Source organism: Leuciscus leuciscus (genome assembly GCF_965113295.1).
Source record: "Leuciscus leuciscus genome assembly, chromosome: 21".
Classification (NCBI taxonomy): domain Eukaryota; kingdom Metazoa; phylum Chordata; class Actinopteri; order Cypriniformes; family Leuciscidae; genus Leuciscus; species Leuciscus leuciscus.
In genome coordinates, this window is record NC_138745.1 from 13,880,759 (window position 1) to 13,897,017 (window position 16,259).

A 16,259-nucleotide genomic window follows, 5' to 3' on the forward strand; every position below is an offset into this window, starting at 1 on the left:
TCATGATAAACTATGGTAAATCATGCTAGAATGTGGTACATCATGGTAAATCATGCTAGAACAGTCTTTTCCATCTATTATGTCAGTGGTTACATGCTTGCTAAATAAAACTTTATAACTTTTGATGCTTAAAAACCTTAAAGACCTTAATAGCTTGAACCCCGATAAATGCTGCTTGCAGCTTTAATTATTATTATTATTCTTCCGCCGTAAAACGCATTGTGCAGCCCAAACCGTAAGAGCTGGAACCTTGAAACTTTGCCAGATGGTAGTACAAAAATCGAGGAGAGGTTATCAAATTATGACGCCGATTGGCCCATAGGTGGCGCTATAGCAACCAAATGCGCGAAACTGCTCATAACTCCTAGACGGTAAGTCATAGACTCAAGTGTCTTATATCATTGGAAAGGTGGTCGCCTGGCGAACAAAACGTATATCTCCGATTTTATTTCCGCCATTATAGATTTTCCGCCATTTTGAATTTTGTCAAAAACCTACTTTTGCAAACTAGTCCCTGGTTTTTGGCCCGATCGGAACCAAACCAGTGCAGAATTGTTCACTGGAGTCTGAAGATCAATAATTATCGAAAAAAAGTTGAAATTTCGATTCATGGTCGCTAGGGGGTGCAAAATTAACGTTGTGGGAGGAGCCTATTTTACTAAAATGGCTATAACTCAAGAAGTAATTAAGTAAACTTCACCAAACTTGGTACACATGTGTAAGAGGTCAATCTGAGGTCACAGGAAAAAAATTGCGTCGATTGGCCACATGGTGGCGCTATAAAACAAAAAAAACGTATAGACACCTGACCGTTTTTCCGAATGACTTGAAATTTGGTATGCAGTGTCTTGGCCCAAGAGGCCATGTATGTCTAAAAGGATATTGGCGTATCTCAAAAAACATGGCCGCCATTGGCCAATGAAATTTGAGCACCGTTAACGAAGTCCGATCGGAGCGAAACTCGGTGGGCATGTTCGGCTCAAGCCCCTAGAGGTCTGTAAGAATTTTGAAAGAAATCGGCCACTAGTTGGCGCTAACGAGTTTTATGCCTCTGTAATCACGTGGTGTTACACTTATCATCACAAAATGCATATCATTTGATAGATCTGCTCATGCTGAACAACTTTGCCTCAAGAACCATTGCTGTCAATCAAACCGTTCATTAAATATTCATGAATATATTAAAAACCTACTTTTGCGAACTAGTCCCTGGTTTTTCGCCCGATCGGAACCAGACCAGTCTAGGACAATTCTATGGACTCTCTAGATAAATAATTATCGAAAAAAAGTTGAACTTTTGCATTTGGGTGGCTGTAATAGGGTAATTTATAAAAGGGGCGTGGCAAAATACACTAAAAAGCCTATAAATCATAAATGAAAACTCAGAACTTCACGAAAATTGGTGAGCATATGTGCCATAACATTCTAAACAAGCATGCAAAATTTCATGTAGATCGGACCATAGGTGGCGCTATAACTGTTAAAAAGCTTTGAAAACCATATATTTCCTATGGTAAATTGCCTGTATTGGCTGTAAATGGACTTTTCCATCTATTATTTCAGTGGTTAAAAGCTTTCTAAATAAATCTTAATGTCTTAAATGCTTATGTGCTTAAAGGCCTTAAATGCTTGAACCCCGATAAATGCTGCTTGCAGCTTTAATTATTGTTATAATTGTGATTTCATAATATTTAGATATGAATCCAACTGGAAAAAACTTGTGAAAAGATATCTTTCAGTTAGTCAAATAGCATATAATGGGGCTCTATAGCCATCTAGTGGCTAAAATGATAATTTTTTACTTTTAAAACTACATTTTCCAAAATATGGGCAAAAATTTTACACAAAACCATGTCAAATTATCCATGTTATCCCCATGAATGAAATTTAGAAATGTATAAAGTGAATTTTACATTAAAAAAAACTGTATGAACTGTTTTGTATAAAAACCTATAAAAAAAAAAAACATTTTTAATTTATTTATATACATTTAAAATATATCATAAATCCTCCCAAAACTGCACAAATGTGGAGTAAAAACATTAATAAACAGAGTAAATTTACATTTGTAAAAAAAAAAAAAAAAATTATTCTGCTACAAAATTACATGTTATTGTCTGGGGTCTCTGGAGACCCCGAAGACCACGAAAGTCACTTTTTTTCACGCTAACATAAAAACATTTTTTATTATTGTACATCTAGAAAGGGTTGAGAGCCGTACAAAGTTTCATGCCATTTAGACAAAGATAATTATATTTTTTTAATTCAGCAAAAGTCATTTGCGGGTCAAAAAGACCCCGAAGACCATCAGAGGGTTAATACTTTAATTGCCAGATGCACCAGCAATACCAACTCTGAATGATATAGGCATTAGCAATAAAACACCCAGGATGACCTTTAAAAATGTTTTAAAGATCACTGTTCTTTAAAAACAGTGTGGCTAAGGTGACACCTAATCTATGTCATCCCTGTTACCCCACATGTCAAAACCTGTTACTATACAAAAGTAACAGGCCTGACAGTAACAGATTTGACAAATTCAAGCTAATTTGCTAATTGCTAGCTATTAGGGCAAGGCCATAAAAGCACATGTTGTACACTTTGAAAGGATATTACTTGTAGATATTGATTACATTAAAGGTGCCCTAGAATGTGAAATTGAATTTATCTTGGCATAGTTAAATAACAAGAGTTCAGTACATGGACATGACATACAGTGAGTCTCAAACACCATAGTTTTCTCTTTCTTATTTAAATCTCGTTTTTGAAAAACACCCCTGAAAAACAGGCGAATCTCCACATAACACCAACTGTGACGCAACAGTTGGGATCATTAATATGTACGCCTCCAAAAATTTGCATATGCTAGCCCATGCTCAGTGCCAGGCGAAACTGCGCAGCCGAATCATCAGAAGTTCTGCAGGTGAAGAAACAAGCAGGAGGAGGATCATAGGGAAAATGGCAGATCTATCTATAATCTATCTATATATAATCGGATACTGCTACAGTTTAATTCGAAGTTGTTAGTTGCTCTGCCCATTTCACCGCAGACTTTTTTTCTAACCTGGAACAATATCAAGCAGCCAGGCTTCTCTCGGCGTCTCATACTGACGAAGGGGGCAATTTCAACTAACGTTATATTCCCGCAAGCGGTAAGTAGTGATTTTACTAACGGTAATTTACACTGTGTTATTTAGATCCAGCGCGATATTGTTTTTTTACTCGAGAGACATTGTGGCTTGCAAACGAGCGAACGAAGCATGGCAGTTGCTCAGTGTTTGGATGTACAAATGAACACAAACATATTTTTTAGCTCCTTCATCCGAGCCTCTGGAGAACCAGTGGGTTATGTGAATTTCTGATGTGTAATTGTTCAAATTCAGACAGATAATCTTTCTCTCAAAGTCGTTCAACACTATTTATGCATCAGTAAATCGCGTTGCAGTGATAAGATCTTCATTCACGCAATCAACAGACTGTCATCTGCTCAATGCTCACTGCAACCTTTTATGTGATGGGAATAGATCTAAATACTTAAAAAACTTCTCACGATTTATTAATCCCGATAGCTGTAATAGTAAAAACGTATAAAAGCTGTAATAGTAAAAGTTTTCCTGATAGCTCTACATTTAATGCCAGATATTTCATATGCAAGCATGTCAGCCAATCACAGCAGAGGGCGTTTACACTGAAGTCTCACAGCAGACACGCCCCTTCAAACTGAGTGTTCAAATCAAAGGATAAAATCAGGCTAGGAAATATGCCTTTTATTTCTAAATTATAACAAATTTTGATCTAAAAAACATACTAACATTATAAGGGCACACTAGGAAACATTATACAATAATAAAATAATCCATTCTAGGGCACCTTTAAGTTAAATAAATAATTGTTTAAATTTATACTTTAAAAATCAGTAACAGTTTTGACATTGCATGATGTCCCCACCTCAGTTATACCTAATAAATCATCAAAATAGAGCATTATAGAAGAGAGAGAGAAACTTACTTGTGTTTTAACTGTTGGAATAATGATTGAGAGATGATGTAACTCCCTTGAAGTGATGTCACAGGAATGTACCATTATTTTACAAGGGGTTTTTGGTGAGGGTAACAGGCATGACATGAAATCAGGGGACACCGATAAAATGGTTTATATTTTATTAAAAATAATGTATATTTATGCCAAAACATTGCTTAACAGTGACACTATACTTAGAACAATATGAAAATGTGATTTTTGTATAATTTTGCCTTCAATTTGCTAATTAAAAGTCCTGCTGAAAAAGAACAATCACAGGGAGGGACAGGCCAAAAACCTTACCCTTATCAGCATAAATGCCATTTAAATTATTTAAAATAATATATAAATGACTTTAATTGAATGTAATATTGAGGAAATAATACATAGTACTATTATGTTTTTAAATCACAAATTTATTTGTTGTTATAGTAATTCTACGTCTGATTATTTCTCAGGGACACAAAAGGCACCAATTTCGTGGAATAACCCAAAAAGCGATTATGCATCACACGCACACACATACATACAAACATACAAACAATAGCAACATTTAAACATAAAACGTAATTATTACGTACCACTCGCTTGATTCAGGAAATTAAGCTCCTCAACGATATCGAAAAGACTCATATCAGTCACATCACCTGAAGCGCAGAGAACCTGTTTAAGTAACGCAATAGAACAGTGACTCGTATAAATAAAGTTTCTTAACAATATTACTAAATAATAAAAAAAAACCACTTACTGTTAAGACAGGCGTCCATCTTCTTGTGACCTACGCACACGTTTCCAATAACGAAATGCAGCGTGGAAAATAGTAGTTTGAGAACGCGACAGAGATGCAGACGCGAACTGCTTGCATAGATTACTGATGAAGTGAACCCATTTTTATACAGGCCACATGGATGGTCAAAAGTGTTAAATGTAGGCTGTTCCCATACAACGCCATTTACATACACACCTAACACCACAGATAATAGCGCTCACACATCCCGCATCCTCTCCAGACAAACAGTTTATCCCCATCAGACTGGAAGGAGCCAGGACAAATGGCCAGATAGTTTGGCACTGTAAATCAGAGACACGTCTGTTTGATCTGTTTTTGTCTTTTAAAATAGCCTCCCAACCGGACATCATCACGGGTGGACATGTGACATCGCGGTCACATGTCAATCAGGACGCAAATCTCAGCTAGCTTGACACTGTAAATCAGAGTCCCTGTTTTCTTGACACATGGATTCCCCTGTCAATCACTAGTGACACTAGGGTCATAAATCAATCAAAGGGGTCATAAATCAAACAAAAGTGACACAAAGTATATGTTAATACTACTCTCAGGGTTTAAGGGGTTAAACTGTTCTATCATGGTGTGGATGGAAAGAGAAATGGTGTAGGGGTGATTCTGAAGGAAGAGTACAGTAAGAGTGTAGTGGAGGTGAAGAGAGTTTCTGATAGGGTGATGATCGTGAAGGTGGAAGTTGAAGGGATGATGATAAATGTCATCAGTGCCTATGCTCCACAAGTCGGCTGTGAGATGGAGGAGAAGGAAAGATTCTGGAGTGAATTAGATGAAGTGGTAGATGGTGTACCTAGAAATGAACGATTGGTGATTGGGGCAGACTTTAATGGACATGTAGGTGAGGGGAACAGAGGTGATGAGAAGGTTATGGGTAGGTATGGCCTAAAGGAGAGAAATGTGGAAGGGCAGATGGTGGTAGATTTTGCTAAAAGGATGGAAATGGCAGTGGTGAATACGTATTTTAAGAAGAAGGAGGATCATAGGGTGACCTATAAGAGTGGAGGAAGGTGCACACAGGTGGACTATGTTCTATGTAGGAGATGCAACCTGAAGGAGATTGGAGACTGTAAGGTGTTGGCAGGGGACAGTGTAGCTAGACAGCATCGGATGGTGGTCTGTAGGATGGTTTTGGAGGCGAAGAAGAAGAGGAGGAGAGTAAGGACTGAAAGAAGAATAAGATGGTGGAAACTGAAGGAGGAAGACTGTAGTGTGAGGTTCAGGGAAGAGGTCAGACAGAGGCTCGGTGGTGGTGAAGAGGTGCTGAATGATTGGGAAACTACCGCAGGAGTGATGAGGGAGGCAGCTAGAAAGGTACTTGGTGTGACATCCGGAAATAGAAAGGAAGACAAGGAGACGTGGTGGTGGAATGAGGAAGTGCAGGGGAGCATAAGGGGAAAGAGGTTAGCAAAACAGAAGTGGGATCGACAGGGTGATGAGAAAAGTAGGCAGGAGTATAAGGAGATGCGGCAACAGGTAAAGAGGGATGTGGCGAAAGCCAAGGAAAAGGCATACGAGGAGCTGTATGAGAGGTTGAACACTAAGGAGGGAGAAAAGGATTTGTACCGATTGGCCAGGCAGAGAGATCGAGCTGGGAAGGATGTGTTGCAAGTTAGAGCAATAAAGGATGGAGATGGAAATGTGTTGACTAGTGAGGAGAGTTTGTTGAGAAGATGGAGGGAGTATTTTGAGCAGCTGATGAACGAGGAAAATGAGAGAGAGAAGGTTGGATGATGTGGTGTTAGTAAAGCAGGAAGTGGATAGGATTAGTAAGGAGGAAGTGAGAGCAGCGATTAAGAGGATGAAGAGTGGAAAGTCGGTTGGACCAGATGACATACCGGTAGAAGCATGGAGATGTTTAGGAGAGATGGCAGTGGAGTTTTTAACCAGATTGTTTAACAAGATTTTGGAAGGTGAGAGGATGCCTGAGGAATGGAGAAGGAGTGTGCTGGTACCGATCTTTAAGCATAAGGGAGATGTGCAGAACTGCAGTAACTACAGGGGAATTAAGTTGATCAGTCACACCATGAAGTTATGGGAAAGAGTAGTGGAAGCCAGGCTGAGAGAAGAGGTGACCATCTGTGAGCAACAGTATGGTTTCATGCCGAGGAAGAGCACCACAGATGCCTTATTTGCTTTGAGAACGTTGATGGAAAAGTATAGAGAAGGACAGAAGGAGCTGCATTGTGTATTTGTGGATTTAGAGAAAGCGTACGACAGAGTGCCAAGAGAGGAGTTGTGGTATTGTATGAGGAAGTCAGGTGTGTCAGAGAAGTATGTGAGGGTGGTGCAGGACATGTATGAGGACAGTGTGACTGCAGTGAAGTGTGCAGTAGGAACGACAGACTGGTTCAAGGTGAAGGTTGGACTGCATCAAGGATCGGCCCTGAGCCCTTTCCTGTTTGCAGTGGTGATGGACAGGTTGACGGACGAGGTCAGACAGGAGTCTCCCTGGACTATGATGTTTGCGGATGATATTGTGATTTGTGGTGAGAGTAGTGAGCAGGTTGAGAAGAGCCTGGAGAGGTGGAGGTACGTGCTGGAGAGGAGGGGAATGAAAGTCAGTAGGAGTAAGACAGAGTACATGTGCGTAAATGAGAGGGAGGGCAGTGGAGTGGTGCGGTTACAGGGAGAAGAGGTGAAGAAGGTGGAGGAGTTCAGGTACCTGGGGTCAACAGTGCAAAGTAATGGAGAGTGTGTTAGGGAAGTGAAGAAAATAGTGCAGGCAGGGTGGAGTGGGTGGAGAAGAGTGACAGGAGTGATTTGTGATAGTAGAGTATCTGCAAAAATGAAAGGAAAAGTTTATAGGACTGTGGTGAGACCTGCGATGTTGTATGGATTAGAGACAGTGGCATTGAGTAAAAGGCAGGAGGCGGAGCTGGAGGTAGCAGAGCTGAAGATTTCAAGGTTTTCGTTGGGAGTGACGAGGATGGACAAGATTAGAAATGAGTTTATTAGAGGGACAGCGCATGTTGGACGTTTTGGTGACAAGGTGAGGGAAGCGAGATTGAGATGGTTTGGACATGTGCAGAGGAGTGACATGAATTATATTGGTAGGAGAATGCTGAGGATGGAGCCACCAGGAAGGAGGAAAAGGGGAAGACCAAGGAGGAGGTTCATGGATGTGGTGAGGGAAGACATGCAGGTAGTTGGTGTAAAAGAGGCAGATGTAGAGGACAGGGTGGTATGGAGACGGATGATCTGCTGTGGCGACCCCTAATGGGAGCAGCCGAAAGAAAAAGAAGAAGAAGAAGATGAACATACAATATATAAAATGAAAGAACAGAGCCTCTGTTTTAAACATAATGTAATTATTTGGTTGTGATGGTGAGACGGCATTCAGCAGACAGAGTGAAAATCCAAACGCAGTTTATTAACAAATGTAATCCAAGGTCATAGTCCATACCAGGCAGAGGGTCAAGTACATGTAAACAGTCCGAAATACAAATCCAATCCACAGAGGAAGACAGGAACAAGAAATCCAGAACACGGGAAAAATAAAGAAACCAGGAACTGCTCAAAATACTGACAAGAGTGTGAACCGAACCAAAACAAACAATCAAACAAACAAGACTTAATACTAAATGAAGGCAAAAGACATTTAAATAGACAGGGTGATGATCAAATGAAACAAGACACAGCTGAAACAGATAAACTAATAATGAGCAGAGGATTCTGGGAAATGAAGTCCAGGAATAACAGAGTCTGTGGAAACAGTGAGGGACTTGGCTGCCATCAGTTGGCACATGATGGCACCTGCAGCTGACAGATGTAGTGCACTCCCTCTCCCTCTCCCTCTCCCTCTCCCCCTGTCGCTCCACACTCGTTTGAGTGTAGCAGGTGCAGCTGTTTTCATGGGCGGGGCTGAAATGACTCTACATGTGGATCTAGGCTACGGTTACACGTGGCCGGTTATTTTCATAAACGGACATTTCACCCTCTCCGTTTTCAGAAAAGTGTTCGACCTATATTTTAGGGATTCTGATTGGCTAATTACACAAACTACTGTATATGCCATCTTTACTTTACACAAACCCGTGTATATGCCATCAAGAGCATGCCAAACCTGTAGGTGGCAGTGTAACGAGAAGCTCAAGCCCATGTTAGCCAATCAGAATCCCTAAAATATAGGTTGCACCTTTGATGCAGTGCAAGTTATGTCGCATACTGTAACGTCAACTGCCTAAAACTCAGTATTTCTCAGTTCACATCCAAACGTGCAAACAGAGTTTTCCAAAATCTCCACTCTGGCCGGAGTTTTTAGAAAGAATCGTTTTCAGAGGCGAATTCTCCGTTTGCGTGTAAATGAGGGGCACAACCGAAGGGAATTGTCTCCATTTTTCAAAATAACCATGTACATGTAAACGGGGCCATAGGCTATATTGGAAGCCTGCTCCTTGAGTTATCTCCGACTGCGTTTACACTTGGCGAGTCATTCTACAAAACGGGTGCCATTTCCACGTTGCAATTTAAAAAAAAAATTCATTAAGAACAACCTTTTTTTTGTTTTACTTACAACTTTAAAGATATGTTAATCCTCCAAAAAAACATATTTTCCCACCTCAGACACAAAATCCTTAATAATATTATCCTTTTTATTCAGGCAAGGGAGTCTTTCTTATACCATCCCATCAAGGACAATATGTATGCCAGTAGAGTAGTAAAACAAGACATTTATTTTTTAAATCTAATGTTTTCCTAATAGTAAAATGTCCCTTTTTTGGAAACCATCAATAGAAAGTCTGTAATTTAAGCAAATTTTTTTTATTCTGTTTTTTTTTTAGGGGTTCAAGCATGAAATGCTGAAACCCTATTGTAATTGTAAGGATTCGTAAAACGCATCGTGCAGGACAAACCGTAAGGCCTAGAGACGTGAAACCTGGCCAGATGGTAGGCCTCAATTTGGGGACAACCCATCAGAGTATGACACCGATTGGCCCATAGGTGGCGCTACAGCAACCAAAAGTTCAAAATTGCTCATAACTCTTAGACCGTTTGTCCCAGGATCAAGTGTCTTATATCGTTGGAATCCTTGGCTCAAGGCGGACAAAATGGCTATCTCCGATTTGGATGTAGGCAGGGAACATTTTCTGCTATGTTCGGATTTTGTCCAAAACCTACTTTTGCGAACTAGTCCCTGGTTTTTGGCCCGATCGGAACCAAACCAGTCTAGGACAATTCTCTGGACCCTCTAGATCAATAATTATCGAAAAAAAATTGAACTTTTGCATTTGGGTGGCTGTAACAGGGTCATTTAGAAAAGGGGCGTGGCAAAATACACAAAAAAGCCTATAAATCCCAAATGAAAACTCAGAACTTCACAAAAATTGATGAGCATATGTGTCAGAACATGGTGAGGAAGCATGCAGAGTTTCATGGAGATCGGACCATAGGTGGCGCTATAACTGGCAAAAAGCCTTCATTCTTATTAGGGGTTCAAGCATGAAATGCTGAAACCCTATTGTAATTGTAAGGATTCGTAAAACGCATCGTGCAGGACAAACCGTAAGGCCTAGAGACGTGAAACCTGGCCAGATGGTAGGCCTCAATTTGGGGACAACCCATCAGAGTATGACACCGATTGGCCCATAGGTGGCGCTACAGCAACCAAAAGTTCAAAATTGCTCATAACTCTTAGACCGTTTGTCCCAGGATCAAGTGTCTTATATCGTTGGAATCCTTGGCTCAAGGCGGACAAAATGGCGATCTCCGATTTGGATGTAGGCAGGGAAAATTTTCTGCTATGTCGGATTTTGTCCAAAACCTACTTTTGCGAACTAGTCCCTGGTTTTTGGCCCGATCGGAACCAAACCAGTCTAGGACAATTCTCTGGACTCTCTAGATCAATAATTATCGAAAAAAAGTTGAACTTTGGCATTTGGGTGGCTGTAACAGGGTCATTTAGAAAAGGGGGCGTGGCAAAATACACTCAAAAGCCTATAAATCCCAAAGGAAAACTCAGAACCTCACAAAAATTGATGAGCATATGTGTCAGGACATGGTGAGGAAGCAGGCAGAGTTTCATGGAGATCAGACCATAGGTGGCGCTATAACTGGCAAAAAGCCTTCATTCTTATTAGGGGTTCAAGCATGAAATGCTGAAACCCTATTGTAATTGTAAGGATTTGTAAAACGCATCGTGCAGGACAAACCGTAAGGCCTAGAGACGTGAAACCTGGCCAGATGGTAGGCCTCAATTTGGGGACAACCTATCAGAGTATGACACCGATTGGCCCATAGGTGGCGCTACAGCAACCAAAAGTTCAAAATTGCTCATAACTCTTAGACCGTTTGTCCCAGGATCAAGTGTCTTATATCGTTGGAATCCTTGGCTCAAGGCGGACAAAATGGCTATCTCCGATTTGCTCGCCCTTCAGGCGCCAATTTCGAGTAAATTGCATTTTTTTTTAAAACCTATTTTTGCGAACTTCTCCTAGGTTTTTGGCCCGATCGGAACCAAACCACTGCAAGAATATTCTCTGGAGTCTGTCAATCAATAATCATCCAAAAAATTCAAAATTTGAATTAACGGTCGATAAGGGGAACCAAAATATTTGATGGCACCAGGGCCACTTTTACTAAAACGGTTATAAATTGTGAACGGAAAGATATTTTTTTGCTAAACTTGGGAAACATCTTCCTGAGCTCAATCTGAGATCACTTGGAAAAAATCGCAACAATTGGCCACTTGGTGGCACTATAAAACGGTTATAACTTGTGAACGGAAAGAGATATTTTCGCTAAACTTGGGACACATGTTCATGAGCTCATTCTGAGGTCACGTGGAAAAAAAATCTTGACAATTGTCCACTTGGTGGCACTATAAAATGGTTATAACTTGTGAGCGGAAAGAGATATTTTCGCTAAACTTGGGACACATGTTCATAAGCTCAATCTGAGTTGACATGAAAAAAATTGTGACAACTGGCCACTTGGTGGCGCTATAACAGTGAAAAAAATCATGAAAATAGCTATAAGCGCACCCAACTTTTAGTCTACTGAAAATTGGCACGCAGTGTCTTTGTCCAGGGTGCCATGATAGTCTATGAGAACACTGGTGTATCTCAAAAAACTCAGTATACGTCATTGGCACAATACCAGTGTTTTTTCACAGGAGTGACCTCCTAAGACTCCTGAATCCTTGCCGAGTCCAACAATACCAAACATGCCAGGTTTCGCCTTATGGTTTTTGTAAGTGTCATTTAGAGCTTTAAAAAATTGTGTTTATCTTCAAAGCCGTTAGTCCCATCGAGACAACAACAAAAAAACAAAGGATATTTGAAAACATAGGTAAATAGCTAAACAATAACGCCAAAATTTAAAACAAAAACATCCAAAAACAGCATACACTCGATTTCCTCCATTGTCCTGTGTGTGTGGCAGCGGATGTATCTCGCGTAGAAGATTAAGTCACAGCAGTTTCCTGCGGCGTCGCTATGACGACCAGGTACTATTTTGGAGGTACTATCTGCAATGGAAAACGGAGCGAAAAGCGAGCCGAGTCGAGTCGAGTCGAGTTGAGCTGTACTGGTAATGGAAAAGCGCCAAAAGTCTCACCTTTCAAATGTAGTCATTTTTTAGAGACATTTAAACAATAAATACTGTTTTGTGACTCTTTAATGTGTCTGACAGATCGCTGTAGACTCGAGGCTCAGTTAAAGCTGCTCGTGAACCAATCATCTCTACCTTCTAGTTAATTTATAGCATTAAAATAAACAAGAATGAACATAAAAGGAATGTTGTTTTAAAGTGCTAAGACGTCAGTACACTTTGTTTTTCAAATTTAAATCCTCCAATGTCAAAATGGCGGATTATGATTAGTCAGATCGCCTGTCAATCAAACTCCCTGCAAAGGGTCAATTGAGAATGCCCGTGCGCACAATCCTGATCTAATCGACAACTTTGCAATTGCACATAGGAAAGCCCGGAAAATCCCGCTATAATGTAAGAGAGCATCTTTTTAATGTATTTGGACCTTGGCCTAACAATGTGTTATGGTGCACTGTCACCAGTGGTTTTTTTTTGTTTTTTTTTGTTTTTTTTGGTGAGCTTAGGCTCCTCCTGATTTTGTTAGTCATCTCATCTCTTATATGCTGTGTATGATCATATCCTGCCCTATTCATGGTAGCCTACTCGTGGACATTGCGTCATCAATGTAATATAATTGTCTAAACTCCTTATCAAAATTACATATTTACAACAAATTTGACACATATATATGGGCACACTTTGAGTACTACTAATAAAAGTGGTGGAGATCAGGCAAGACTGTAAGAAGACTCATGCAAAAAGGTGTTATAACTGTCAAAAAGCTTTGAAAACCATATATTTCCTATGTTAAATGGCCTGTATTGGCTGTAAATGGTCTTTTCCATCATATATGTCAGTGGTTAAATGCTTGCTAAATAAAACTTAATAACTTTTGATGCTTTTGTTCTTAAACGCCTTAAAGGCCTTAACTGCTTGAACCCCGATAAATGCTGCTTGCAGCTTTCATTTTATCTTGAAATATGAATTCGACATTTCAATGGCCTCATTGTTTGTACTGAAAAAAATGAATACACTTAAAAAATACAAATAAAGTTACATTTATTTGATTAGTTCACACATTTCTCCTGGAGTGAATGTGACCACTTGGTGGGTTTTCATTGTGGATGGCACTGGTGGAATCTGGCCTGGCATCTTTTCCATTGCCTGCTCCACTGCTTCAGATGCTACATAAATCAACTTAACAGTAGTAGATGTTTCAGTGAGGGCCTTATATAGCTCATGGGCATCTGGTATGTCGCGGCCGTTGGTCACCAGCTTGTCCGCTGTTCTTTTCGAGGTTCCCCCAACACCGTCAGGGGCCCCCTTGCCATGGCTTGCCTCAAAAAAGTTCAATTTTCCACCTTTCAGGCCTCGTCTTGCGAGCTCTGTGCTGAAAAGGAAGAAATTCCCTTTCTGTTTGTATTGGGTACAAGGTCCATCACTCAGAAAGTATAGAACAGATACATCTGGGTATGTGGCTTGTAGATAATTCAGCACTGGATTCATGTGTGCCCATATAGCTGGGGGGCTTTGTGTTTGGAGGGTGACACTGTGCTAAAACAGATGGGCTCTTTTTCACCACCTATGTAGAAAACACCAGTGTGCAGAGTAGCTTGTTGGTGCGAGGAGCCAAAGTGGACAGCTTGGATCTCTGAGCTGTATTTGCATGTGTAGTTTTCAGAGAAGTCAATGTGGATCACTGCCTCCTCTTTTGACAGGTTCTTCTTCAACTCTCTGCAGTAGGAATACTGTTGATTTATGTTGAATGTGTGTCTTTTGAATTTATGGAGAAGAGTGTGGAATAACTCCACAAGATTGTCTTGTGTATCCTCCATTGTTTTCTTCACTGTGATCTTGACAGTGGTTGGTCCCTCCCTCGCATCTTCCCTTGCTTTCTCTGCTGTGGCCCATTGAGTGAATGCAACCTTTGCTGAGCCATCAAATGTGGAGAGCTGAACAGTCTTGTCTTTGCATTCCTCGCATTCATCATACATGGTCATTTTCCTGGAGGTGTCATAAGTTATCATTTTAGTCAAACTCTTGAGATCTGAAGTATCTATGAGCCTCAAATTATGCAACTTCTCAATGACAAATCTGAGATTTTCATGGATCTTGCACAGACACGTGTTCCGGTCAGAGAGAGTGGGATGTACAACCCAAAATGGGCAAAGCTTACAGAAAAGGGAGCATGATATGTTGTTTGTGTTTTCCATAAGAAATGTTTTGTGAATGATTTTTCATTGTGTCAGCCAGAAACCTTTTCTGCTTCTTCACCTTGTTCTTGGTAATTGTTTGTTTTCGTCCAGTCGTTATTCAACTGTTGTTCAGCACTGCGTTCAGAGTGAAGACCTCTGTTCCACCAACAGAAATCCCACAAACAGGTTCACTGCTGCTTTCAAGTCCAAAGTCAAAACCTTCTTCACTCGAGACGACAACAATTTCTTTGAAAATCCAGGGTCATTTTCAGCAAAACCTTGGAGCCTTCATAATACTCCCCGCTGTTACCTTTGCTATTAGTTGTTTTTCTTTTTTTCTTGCTTTACAGTACTTATTCTTTATGTCTTCAATCAAGGCTTCATGATAGAGTAGTGTTTTTTCTGATTTTGGAGCTTACTCTGCCCGTCTTAGTTAATTCATTTATTTTTGAACGAGGGGAGTTTATTTTTCTTATTCTTTATGTCTTCAATCAAGGCTTCATGATAGAGTAGTGTTTTTTTCTGATTTTGGAGCTTACTCTGCCCGTCTTAGTTAATTCATTTATTTTTGAACGAGGGGAGTCATTCTTATTTAAGCGCTTAGATCTTTTTCTGTAATTGTCAGCATGTTTTCTTTCCTTCTCTACGCAAAGAAATTGAAAAACGAAAGAAATCACTAGTGTATCTCTGTTCTTCCTGGAAATTCGCTTTCCTTCTTTATGTTGCCTGAAACAAAACAAAAATCTGCTGGTAACTTAGGGGTTTAAGTCATGTACACCATATATAAAAACAATTACTCATCAATGAAAGGCCAGCTTCTTATTTTCTACATGTATCCATTTATTTATAATGCTAACTGCACACAACCCTGACCTTGAAGATCCTAACTGTTGACTGTTGACAGGATCTGGACTCAAAGGAAAGGTGTCCAGACTGTGCTTCCTAGCCTCTGCTTTCTCTTTTCTCTTCTTGTTCTGCTTCCTCCTCTTTTTATGCAACTGACGCTTCCCTCACTCACTTAGATCACTAATCTTCTTCTTTTTTCCTTGCTCTACATCCCATCTCTGACGCTCTGTCACGGTTCATGAGTTCACTGCCCTTTTCTTGTCTCGTGTGATTGTTGTGTTGTGTGCATCATTAGTGTGGGTGTGTCCTCCGATCACCACTGATCATCTGCGCCAGCCTATGCCAATTTACTCACCTATATATTCTCTGTGACTGGTGTCATCTGTTGTCAGAGCATTGTGTGGTGTTTGTTCCTGTCCAGGGGTCTATACCATGAAGCCGGTTTAGGTGGCTAGCCAGCTATGTTTCAGTTTAGTTTCCGCCAACCCTGGGTTTTAGGTACTATGAAAGTAGCTTGGCTTTAATCGGAGTTCGTCGCCATGGTATCTTACGCTGCACGGCTAACCTGCTACAGGGCAGGTTATGTTCTGGATTCAAGATCTCAGACTGAAGTTTGACCAATCAGCTGAGAGCAAAGAAACATATAGGTGACGTAACTTATTCCCAGTGTCTGTTGCAATGACTTCACCTTTTCTTCCAAATCCGGTGGACATCTCAGCGCAAATTGTTTGACGAGCACTTCGTAGAGAGAGTTTTTAGCCAGACAAAATCCCCTTGCCTTTCCTGATAGTTACTTGTATGAAAGATAGCCTACAGTTTTTCCGCGGAAGGAATGTCTTATCTTTGCGAACTTCTTGAGCCGCACATAA

The 16,259-nt window shown here is 40.4% G+C and overlaps 2 protein-coding genes across 2 annotated transcripts in view; one reads left to right on the forward strand and one right to left on the reverse strand.

The window, feature by feature from the left end:
* The window catches only part of LOC309485805 (uncharacterized protein), a 242,703-nt gene extending 237,581 nt beyond the window's left edge, over window positions 1-5,122 (reverse strand). The window contains exons 1-2 of the mRNA XM_082152862.1: window positions 4,769-5,122; window positions 4,602-4,683 (exon numbers count right to left, since the gene is read on the reverse strand). Of these exons, the coding sequence (XP_082008988.1) occupies window positions 4,602-4,653 (52 nt within the window). The 5' untranslated portion in view covers window positions 4,654-4,683; window positions 4,769-5,122. The remainder of the gene's footprint in view (window positions 1-4,601; window positions 4,684-4,768) is intronic.
* The window catches only part of LOC309485771 (uncharacterized protein), a 506,515-nt gene that overhangs the window by 414,421 nt on the left and 75,835 nt on the right, over window positions 1-16,259 (forward strand). The gene's annotated exons all lie outside the window — the stretch shown is intronic.